Source organism: Lynx canadensis, chromosome E3, assembly GCF_007474595.2.
Source record: "Lynx canadensis isolate LIC74 chromosome E3, mLynCan4.pri.v2, whole genome shotgun sequence".
Taxonomy (NCBI): Eukaryota; Metazoa; Chordata; class Mammalia; order Carnivora; family Felidae; genus Lynx; species Lynx canadensis.
The window spans coordinates 31550468-31562010 of record NC_044318.1 but is presented as its reverse complement, the minus strand read 5'-3'; the positions used below and the strand labels follow the sequence as shown (position 1 = coordinate 31562010).

At 45.7% G+C, this 11543-nt stretch overlaps 1 protein-coding gene across 2 annotated transcripts in view; it reads left to right on the top strand.

Annotated features, from left to right (window-relative positions):
- HIP1 (huntingtin interacting protein 1) overlaps nt 1-11543 on the top strand; it is a 122984-nt gene that overhangs the window by 72454 nt on the left and 38987 nt on the right. For both annotated transcript variants that reach the window (XM_030301467.2, XM_030301469.1), the window contains exons 2-5: nt 233-296; nt 2910-3052; nt 3287-3343; nt 11129-11209. In XM_030301467.2, the coding sequence (XP_030157327.1) occupies nt 233-296; nt 2910-3052; nt 3287-3343; nt 11129-11209 (345 nt within the window). The remainder of the gene's footprint in view (nt 1-232; nt 297-2909; nt 3053-3286; nt 3344-11128; nt 11210-11543) is intronic.

Sequence of the window (11543 nt, the reverse complement as noted above, 5' to 3'; positions counted from 1 at the left end):
GCCCGCTGCCTTAGGACAGCCTGGGCCAGCTGGCCTGGGAGCGTTGCCCACCTCTGCCCCCCACAGCCCCACCTCCTCCAACCCGGACCCTGGTCCCGGAGGGGTCCTCAGAGCACTGGGGAGGAGTCACTGGAGGGAGAGAAAGGGGTGGGGCGCCTGGGAGGGTCTCAGACACTCTAGAAGCTTATTCATCTCAGCCTCCTTTCCCCTCCCCCTCCCTCTTGTTTTTCAGACTGTCAGCATCAATAAGGCCATTAATACGCAGGAAGTGGCTGTAAAGGAAAAACACGCCAGAAATATCCTTTTGGATGTTGTTTGGAAGACTGACCCCAAGGAGGGTCAAGTTGTGGGGACTGAGGTCAGGGCGAGGCATCCTTACTCAGCTGCAGGAAGGGGAACCCCCACATTGGCCAGGCCTCCTGCAGGGTTTGAGAAGCTTGGTTGGCAGCAGCTGGCCTTCGAGACCACAGCTCATCATGAAGGGACCCAAGGACCCCGCCCGGCCTAGGACTTGAGCTCCTCAGAACTGCCAAGTCCCTTGACATTACTTTCCTTTGAGAGATTTTCTTGGACCACAGGAGTGATTTTTCACCTGTGTCCTCAAAGCACTTCAGGCCCTGCACTTGGCCCATAGGGCCACACTGACCACCCCCTTGGGAACATGATCGTCTCCCCTTCTCTGATCATGAAACCCAAGCAAAAGGTCTCGGCTGCAATGGTTGGCCTTACGAAAGCGCAGGGGCTCCACCAGGGAAATAAGATCCACCTGTGTGGGCCAGTTCACCCCAAAGGCAGCAGGGGTGAAGAAGACAAGGACCCCAAGGTGGCTTAGGGAGCTGGTGGCTTAGAGGTTCTCACCAATCGCACCTCCTGGCCCCCACGCCAAGTTTGGACCTGGGCCACTACCATCATGGGTCGTGTCTTCGGAGAGAAGCGCAGGCAGTATCCTGGCTGATGGGTCCCTTGGGATCTGCCCTTGAGGTAGAGACCAAGAGCTGGAGGGCTGATCCTCAAAGGCCAAAGGAGAGGCTGCTGGTGTGTGCAGCTCGGGGCGAGTGGAGGCTGGGCTTCGGCCTGGAACGAACAGCTCCTTCTTGCCTGGGCTCATCGTGGTGGCAGGGACACAGCCAGTCAGCTCAAAACCGCTCATCTTGAAGCCGTCCCACCTCAGCCCCTTAAGGTGGCGGAAGAAACCCCAGACTGCCGGTGCGATGCCCCACACCTGTCAAGCCCCTGGGAAGTGTTGCTAAAAGCACGTGCTGCTCCTACTGGCGGAAACGCAGCTTGTGTTTGGCGGGAAGATACTTTGGTTGGATTTAGGGTTTAGCTGCAGGATGGGGGCTCTAGAACTTTGCCCGGGTACCCCAGAAGCCTGACTCAACAGTGAGCCTAGTGAGACCTTGTAGACCTTGCCCTTTTATCCCCACAAAGGCACAGTCCCCTTGCTCTACTGAGTCGAGAAAAGCCTTCATTATAAGTGGCCCAACTGCTGGCCCCGCCCTGCCAAAAATACTGATCAGTCCGAATGAGACAGGAAATAAAGAGAGAGATAGTTTTCAGAGACTAGTGTGCTCCAGATGGGGGACTGGCGGGGCCACATCACACCCTCTCGGGAAGGCTGCCTGGGGTGATGGAAGGGACACCAGGAGATTCTGGAATCCCTCCTCTACAGCAGGCTGGCTTGCTCTGGAGCCTCGAGTGGGTCCAGTGGGGGGCCTCCAAGAGACTTCGTCCCCTTGTCTGTCACATGAAAGACCTGGGCCAAAGAAGATTTGAAACGTCTAATGTTCCAGCTGTAACATTCTGTGAGTCTCTCTGATTCACCATTAAGAGGTGGATAAACATTGAAAGGGTAATTCCATAGGGTAGGGTTTTAAAGCCTAAAGATATCACACAACCTTTATTCTTTATTGATTTTTTTTAAAAGACTGTCAGCCACCCTCAATAACAATTGAATAAGCATTTGGAAGTCTGATGTCAGAAATGCTGTTCAGACAACCATTTATCCTTAGGTACCTAACTGTGCCCGCCCCCACCGCGGCATCCGCTCCTAGAGGGCTGGCGACTGAGTCTTAACTTTTTTTTATATCCCTGAGTGCCTTTTATAGTGCCTGACACGCAATGGGTGCATTAAAATGCTTATGAAATCAAAGGACAGAAAGGTCTCCTTGCCTCTTTCAAAGTCAGGGTGGCTGGCTAACTCTCTGCAGCGGGGTTGGGAGCTATCTACCGCTCCTCTTGGCTTCTGTCTAGCCCGAGGGGGCTGTACTTGAGGGGAGACTGTAGTCATTGCAGAAATCACTCTAAGACCAAAAGCTGACTTCAGCTTCTTAGTTAGACCCAGAAGTCTGTGTTCAAGCTCATCCCCTCTCGAAATGTAAATTTCAGTCTGGGGAAGGAACTTTATGATACCTTCCAGCTCAGAAGCAAAACAACATGTGTTCTGGATGAGTCATGTAGTTCCCTGACCCGAGGCAAGTTTTTCTGGCCTGCTTGGCACCTTGCTTCTTACCTAAGCTTTGACAAAGAAGCCTGTAGTTCTGGGGAAAGACCTGCACTTGGGGTTGATGGTGCCTAGGAATTGGGTGTGTGAGGCCTATTTAAACGAACAATTACGAAGGAAGTGTGGACATCCCCTACTGAGCCCAAAGGGGCTCAGGAATTCCACATACAGAGAATTCAGAGTATTGGGAGATTAATGCATCCCTGGTTGAGGCCAGGCAGCTTTGCAGAAGCGGTGGGGTGTACGAGTCATTTTAGGTTTTGGGGGACAGGCTTCCAATGTGGTCAATGGTATTGTAACAGTGTCGTATGGCGATAGGTTGCTAGTGGCCTGTTGCAGCCTCCACCCCAGGGATTGGCTGCCCGAGGCAGGGCCCGTGCCTTTGTTTTCCATGACCCTCCCTCACCGTGCATCCTGGGCACCCACCATGAGAAAGGGGCACAGACCTTTTGGTCTGTTGTCAACCGGCTGCCCCTCTCTAGCAACGCTGTCCTCTGCTGGAAGTTCTGCCACGTGTTTCACAAACTCCTCCGAGATGGACACCCAAACGTGAGTTCCTGGGGCTGCAGGGGTGACCAGGGAGCCTGGGGCCCATGTGGGGAAAGTGGGATCGCCTGGGGCACAGGGGCCGCTGGCCACTCCCGCCCTGAGGGCCTTTTGGTTACTGGTGAGAGGAGGGCTTGTCTATCTGGTCAGCCTCCCTGCCTGCCCCAGCCCCATCTTCTGCCATCCTCTGTCTCCTTGCCTTCTCGTCTCTCATCGGCGGATCCCTTCCCTCTCCAGGTCCTGAAGGACTCTCTGAGATACAAAAATGAACTGAGTGACATGAGCAGGATGTGGGTGAGTTTGGAGATGCAGCCGGGGGCCACCTGCACCTTCTTACCCCTCCCCAGAGGCCATAGAACAAGGACTATGGACCGGAATGAATTTATCTCTTTCAACTTGCTTAGAATTTCTCTCATGAGCATCACAGAGGGGTCAAAGATAGCCCCCAAACAGTACCATGATATCCATAGTCTTACTCGGGGGCCCTGGTAGCCGTAGGGAAGTTCTAGGGCCTGAGAGCTTCTCCTGCCAATGGAAGCTTACATCAGAATGTGCTCCAGGCACTGGGATCCCTCAGCAGTGACTGCCATAGTTCCTGTGTCTTTCCTTCTGATGGCCCCGTGCAGGTCACAGTACATTGAGAACCAGCATTCCCAATTCTTAATGCCAGGGCTTTTTCTTTCCTGTCTAGGGATTCTCAGTGCCTTAGGATGAAGGAGGAGGTAGGTGGTGTTATCAGCATCAATTGAAAAAGAAGGTTTTTATACACACACCAGAATCCCTTTAGATTCTGTTGTCCAAGGAGTATGTGTGTAGATGGGGTGTAATCTGCATTTTGAAGCCTCTCCCGGGTTGATTCTGATCTGTCTCATTGTTCCCACTGGTTGAGAACTCCAGCCCTTTCCTTCAAATTCTTACCTGTATCTGTCTGCACTCACAGAATGTTATGTCATCCAGTCCACCCATTGCTGATAAGAATACAGGCCCAGAGAGGGAAGCAGCTCTTCTACATAACAGGCTAGGTAGCCTGAATAAACCTGAGGGGGCACCTAGGTGACTCAGTTGACTCTTGATTTCAGATCAGGTCATGATCTCACAGTTTGTGAGTTCAAGCCCTTCATCAGGCTCTGCACTGACAATGCAGAGCCTGATTGGGATTCTCCCTCTCCCTCTCTCTCTGCCCCTCTCCTACTTGTGCACGTGTGGTGCTCTCTCACTCTCTCTCTCAAAATAAATAAATAAACTTAAAAAAAAAAAAAAAAAAGCTGAGAGTTGTCCCCAGATCTCCCAAGTGCGTATTGGAGAGCTTTCTATTATTATATCTCTAAACACAGGAAGCTTAGGTCTTTTTTGTTAGAATTTGCCTGGTGTGTCTTTTTCCTTCCTTTTAAAACTTTTGACTTTTCTATATTCTATGTCTTAGAAAAGTCCCTTATAAATAGCATTTAATTGGATTTATGTTGTTGCTTTTCTTCAAGATAGCAGTCTTTGTCTTTTAACTGTACATTTACTCCATTTACATTTATTGTAATGCATTATATTTTTAGATTTATATCTTCCATCTTAGTTTGTGCTATTTTCCCGTTACGTTTCTCTTTCTCTTCATTTCTTCTTTGGATTGATTGGGTATTTTTTTTCTCATTCCATTTTTCCCTCATTACTAGTTAGGAGATTTTTTTTTAACTCTCCTTTTATTTTTTATTTTTTTGGTATGTTTTCCAATAATTACAAAATACACATTTAGCTTATCAAGAGCTGAAATTCCTGTCTTTATCTGTTTCCTATTAACACAAAAACCTTAGAATATTTTCCCTCCATGCCCTCCCTATAAGCCTGTAGGTTATTGTTGTTGTGTATTTTAATTTTGGTTTTGTTTTCCTTTTTAGACTCTATAAGATCTTTTGTTTTAATTGTTTTATTCAGACCTCTTTGTTTCTTTAGATCTCAGTTAGATCTAACTTTAAATCTTTAAATATAACATCCAGGATTACTTTTCTTTCTGCCTGAATTATTTTCTTTAGAACTTCCTTTAGTGAGAATCTCATGGTGGCAGATAACCGATTTCACTTGTTTGGGAATGTCTTTATTTCACCCTCCTACATGGAATATACTTTGTCTGGGTTTAGGATTCTGGGGTGACAGTTTTCCTCAGCACGTGGACAATATTATTCAAGATACCCTTCCACTGACTTCTGGCTTCCATCATTTTCAGGAAGTCGGCTGTCAGACTCATTGTCCCTTCTTTGAAGCAAATCTGCATTCCCTCTGGCCATTTTTAAGATCTTACCATGTATAGGTGCAAATTTATTGTGGATTCCTTAGACTTCTTAAATCTCTAGGTTAGTATCTTTTATCAGTTATGAAAAATTCTCTTTGTCTCTTCAACTATTGTCTTTGCTCTGTTCTGTCTTTTCCTCTGAGACTTTGGTTACATCTGTCTTTCTCATTCTATCCCCCCCAGTATCTTTTTTTTTTTTTTTTTTTTTTTTTTTTTTTTTTTTTTTTTTTTTTTTTGAGTAAGCTCTACTCCCTATGTGGGGCTTAAACTCATGACCCCAAGATCAAGAGTCACATGCTCTATCAACAGAGCCAGCCAGGCACCCACCACTACCACCACCACCAATGTCTTTAGACTTGTGTTTCATTGTTTTCTACCTGCTTATCTCTTTACTGTATTCTGGATAACTTCAGTAGATCTAGCTTTCATTTTATTTGTCCCCTTTTCAGCTGGGTCTCATCTGTTAAACCTTTTCATTATATAATTATAATTTTAGTCTTGCTTTCATTTCTTGGAGTTCTTTTTTTCCCTCCAAGTCTGCTTGTCATTTTTTATGATTTCTTGTGCCCTGCATGTATTTTGAAGCAGACTCTGACTTATTTAAACAAATTAAAGAGTGATTTCATGTATCACTTCTTATACTTCCATTATCTAGAGACCTTTGAGATATGTTTCTGCTGTCCATTGTTTTTGATGAATGCTGTTCATGCTATGGAGTTTCTTTTTGTGCTTAGTTATTTTTTACTGTGAGGTGCTCATTTTCCTAGGAATCTTATTTGTGGGAACTCTTTGAAGTCTGTAATGAAGGCAGGTTCCTCCAGAGAGAATGGGCATTTGCCTCCATTAAGATCACTCTAAGTTAAATCCTCAGCTTAAGGTTTTGTGAATTCCAGGAAGATTCCCTTGAGCTCTGGCTCCTTTGGGTCCACTTCCAAGGAGTTGTTTTTCCCTCCTTCTGATCACAACAGTGGTTCAAGGGCCTCAGGGAGGACTTTTTTGGTGCAGGAGTGCTGGGATCTGTGTTATGTCCAGTTCACCTTTAGTTCTCCTACACCAGTCTTTGGCTCTTCCCCCAGACTCTTCAACTGCAGCAGGGCTAAGATCACACCTGGCCCCTGAGGCTCAGAAAACCAAGTTCAGTGCACCTGGTGAGGCAAAACCCCTGTCCCTGCCAACTCTATCACCCCAGTATTCCATATTTTCTCCTAGTAGCTGTAAGGACTTGGTCCCTGGTCTGAAGATTCCTTACCCTCTCATTACTTCGTTAATGCCTTCAAAGAGAAGTTTTAAATATTTTACCCAATATTTTAGTATTTTTCGATGGGAAAGTCAGTCCAACGTAATCTGACTCATTGTCCAAACTGGCATTCCTTTAGGCCTGTCCTCCTATGTAGTTTTCTCTTCCATTTGACTGAGAGTTTCTAGGTATTAGAAACCTTTTCACTCTTTTTTTTTTTTCCAATTAAGACCTTATTTTCGGGGCGCCTGGGTGGCGCAGTCGGTTAAGCGTCCGACTTCAGCCAGGTCACGATCTCGCGGTCCGGGAGTTCGAGCCCCGCGTCAGGCTCTGGGCTGATGGCTCAGAGCCTGGAGCCTGTTTCTGATTCTGTGTCTCCCTCTCTCTGCCCCTCCCCCGTTCATGCTCTGTCTCTCTCTGTCCCAAAAATAAATAAATGTTGAAAAAAAAAAAAAAATTTAAAAAAGACCTTATTTTCTTTTAAAGCAAGTTTTATTAGGTTCACAGCAAAGTTGAGCAGAAAGTATGGCAATTTCCCATATACCCCCACCCCTAAATGTAGCCTCCTCTGTTATCAGCATCCCCTACCAGCGTGGTACATTTGTTACAAGTGATGAACCTTCACTGATACATCCTAATCGCCCAAAGTCCGTAGTCTACATTATTGTTCACTTGTGGGGTTGTGGTGTTGTCTATTCTGTGGCTTCGGACAGATGTATCATGACACACATCCATCACTGTGGTATCGTACAGATGAGTTTCACTGACTTAAAAATCCTCTGTGCTCCACCCGTGCATCCCTGCCCACCTCCTGCAGCCCCTGGCAACCACTGGTCTTTTTACTGACTCCACAGTTTTGCCTTTTCCAGAGTGTCCTGTAGTTGGAATCCTTTGGTATGTAGCCTTTTCAGACTGGCTTCTTTCTGTTAGTAACATGCAGTTAAGGTTCCTCCATGTCTTTTCATAGCTTGATAGTTCATTTCAGTTTTAGTGCTCAGTAATACCCCATTGTCTGAGGGGACCACGGTTTATCCATTCACCAACTAAGGGGCGTCCTGGTTGCTTCCAAGTTTTGGCAGTTATAAATAAAGCTGCTCTAAACATCCACGTGCAGATTTTGTCTGGACTAAGCCTTCATCTCCTTTGGGCAAAAACCAAGGAGCGCCATTGCTGTATTTTGTGGTAAGAGTATGTTTACTTTTATGAGAAACTGCCACACCATCTTCAAAAGTGGCTGTACCCTTCTGAATTCCCACCAGCAATGAATGAGAGCTCCCATTGTTCCCTATCTCCTCACTGGAACTTGGTGTTATCAGTGTTCTGGATTTCGGCCATTCTTGTAAGTGTGTACTCATATTTCAGTGTTGTTTTAATTTGCATTTCCTGGTGACACACAACAGGGAACGTCTCTTCACATGTTTATTTGCGGTCTTCTTTGTGATGAGGTGTTGGTTAAGGTCTTTGGTGATTTTTTTAAGCAGGTTGTTTGTCTTTTTATTGTTGACTTTTTCTTTTAATTTTTTTTAATGTTTATTTATTTTTGAGAGAGAGAGAGAGAGACAGAACACAAGCTGGGGAGGGGTAGAGAGAGCAGGAGACACAGAATCCAAAGCAGGCTCCAAGCTCCGAGCTGTCAACTAGAGAGCCCGAAGCGGGGCTCAAACTCACGAACTGTGAGATCGTGACGTGAGCTGAAGTCTGATGCTTAACCGACTGAGCCACCCAGGTGCCCCAATTTTTATTGTTGAGTTTTAAGAGAATGTTATATAATCTGGGTAACAGTCCTTTAGCGGCTACGTCCCAATCTGTGGGTTCTCATTCTGTTAACAGTGATTTTTGCAGACTTTTTTTTTTAATTTTAATGAAGTCTAGCTTGTCAGATATTTCTTTCATGGGTCATGATGTTGGTGTTCTAGCTAAAAAGTCATTGCTGGGGCACCTGGGTGACTCAGTTGGTTAAGTGTCTGACTCTTGGTTTTGGCTCAGATCATGATCGCACGGTGTGTGACTTTGAGCCCCTCTCTCTCTGCTGCCCCGCCCCTGCCCCGGTCTCTCTCTCTCCCCCCCCCCCTCTCTCTCTCTCTCTCAAAATAAATAAAATAAAATAAAATAAAATAAAATAAAATAAAATAAAAAGTCTTTGCCATACCCAAGGTCATCTGTGTTACCTCCTAGGGTTTTTTATAGTTTTACATTTTACATTGACGTCTATGATCCATTCATCATTTGGTTTTTGATCCTGGTGCGTTTTCGTATGAAATACAGTTGCCTTTCATGATGAGCATAGTTTCACTTTGTCTTTCTGCTACTTTCTAATTTTTCCATGATGAACAAGTATAATGTGCAACTCATAAAATATGGTTCTTCATAGAAATGAATACATTAGGAAATACTGTCATCTCTGGCATTGATATCTTTAACTTCCTCTGATGACCCAACTCCCTTTGGTGCCCTTTGAGACATGTTTCAGTGGGGTTCCTCTACCTTAGAGGATATAGATGCACCCAGAAGAAAATGTAGAAGTCAGACCTCAAGTGAGAACTACAACTATTCAGCTCAAGGGTCCTTTGTGCCAGGGTGCCTGGGTGGCTTAGTCGGTTAAGCTTCCAATTTTGGCTCAGGTCATGATCTCACAGTTCGTAAGTTAGGGCCCCGCATTGGCTTCTCTGCCATCAGCACAGAGCCCGCTTTGCATCCTCTGTCTCCCTCTTTCTCTGCCCCTCCCCTTTTCTCTCTCTTTCTCCCTCTCTCTCTCTCAAAATAAAATAAAACATTAAGAAAAGAGAGTTCTTTGTGCCACCATGTCCTTCCTCCTTTGGGTATAACTGGCAGTTCCAAGCATCACCCTGCTAATTCCAGCTTCTTCCCAGACACCCAGGACACGACCGCATGGGCAGCCTCCATGGGAATGCTTATTTGTCCCCAGCCGGGATCCATCCCATTCCAATCCCCCCTCCATGCGGAATGTTCTAGCCTCTCTTAGTCTGCTGGAGTCCATCTGGAGGAGGTGTTTCCTCTCCTGCAGTTAGAGAGAGAGAGACAGAAGGAAGGAAATGGCTTGTAGCCAGACTGTGATTACTAAGGGTGGGAGACTTTAAATTCTTAAATCTGAAGCCTTGTCTAGAATTCACGCAAAGGAAGTTCTCCTGTGTGTACACAAGATTATACCGTAAAAATGTTTGTTGAAATAGAGCTTATAACAGAAAAACTTGCCTACAACTAAAACATACAACACTAGGGAGTTCGTTCGATAAATTACATTACACACGGATAATAATATCACTGAAAATGATACAGGAGAAAATGTGAGAAGATAGAGAAAAAGAAGTATATTAAGTTAAAAAATGGGTTCCGTTTTTAAAATTTTTTAAATTTAATTTTAGAGAAAGGGAGAGGGGCTGGCAGAGAGAGAGAGAGAGCGAGAGAGAGAGAGAATCCCAAGCAGGCTCCTTGCTCAGTGTGGAGTCTGACGCAGGACTAGGAGCCTGATTCAGGGCTTGGTCCCGTGACCCTGGGATCATGACTTGAGCCGAAATCAAGAGTCTAGATGCTCAACCAACTGGGCCACCAGGTGCCTCCCATTTTTAATTTTAAAATAAAGGTAGGACTCAGAGGATTTTTAGGGCAGTGAAACTATTGTGTATGATACTGTAATTGGCAGGTACAGGACATTATGCATTTGTCAAAACATAGAATGTATCACACCAAGAGTGAATCCTAATGCAAATTTCACTTTGGATGATAATGATGAGTCAGTATAGGTTCATCGGTTGGAACAAATGTCCTCTCTTGTGCGGATGTTAACAGTGGGGGAGGCTATGTATGTGTGGGAACGGGGGTATATAGGAGAGCCCTGTACTTTCGGCCTAATTTTGCTGGGAACCTAAAACAGCTCTAAAAAAAACATAATGTCTATTTAGGGGCACCTGGCTGGGTCAGACAGTACAGCATATGACTCTTGATCGCGGGGTCATGAGTTCAAGCCACGTGTTGAGTGCAGAAATTACTTAAATACATAAAACTTAAAAAAAAATGTCTAGGGGCTCCTGGGTGGCTCAGTCAGTTATGCGTCTGACTTTGGCTCAGGTCATGACCTCCCAGTTTGTGGGTTCAAGCCCTGCGTCAGGCTCGGTGCTGACAGATGGGAGCCTGGAGCCTGCTTTGGATTCTGTGTCTCCCTCCCTCTCTATCTCTCTCTCTCTGTCTCTGTCTCTCTCTTTCTCTCTGCCTCTCCCCCCCTCAAAAGTAAACATTAAAAAAAATTAAAAATAAAGAATATCCATTTTAAAATAGGTCTATTTAAATGGAAAAAATTAGATCAAATAACACTTTGTGCCCCAGAATGTTAGCCATGATTGTATCTTCTGTCTAGATGAAGGCTGATGTGTGTGTATCTGTACTTGTCTGTGTTTTCCAAATTTTCCACAATGGCCATTTGTTGTTTTCCAGAATTGAGAAAAAAAAAAAAAAATCTATGTATTGTTTATAGAAGAAGTCCCGGCCATCAGTCTCTCACCCAGGTGTTGTTAGTGGTGACCCTTGCTTTCTTTTCTTTTCCGGAAAGGGCCACCTGAGTGAGGGCTATGGACGGCTGTGCAGCACCTACCTCAGACTGCTAAGAACAAAGATGGAATATCACACCAAAGTGAGTCTGCGGACAATTCTGCCACCACCCCCGGCTCCCCCAGCTCCTCCCCTGCGGTCCCCTGGCACCTCCCTGAGCCTGTCAGGTCTTTACGGGAATAAGGCAGCCCAGGGCCCCTCAGGGAGTGTTTGTACCATATCCAGTGAGAGAAAGAGATTTCACAGGACAGCTGCAGTCAGGCCCCCGGGATGGGACACGGAACTGAGCATTTGGCCCACGTCTCCTGCCCCTTCTGGAGAGGAACCCGGTGCCCTGGGTTGCCTTAGGAAGGTGTTTCAGAAAGCACCGCCTCGACTGTTTCTAAAAACGATCCCTCCATTTTATATAGTGAGTT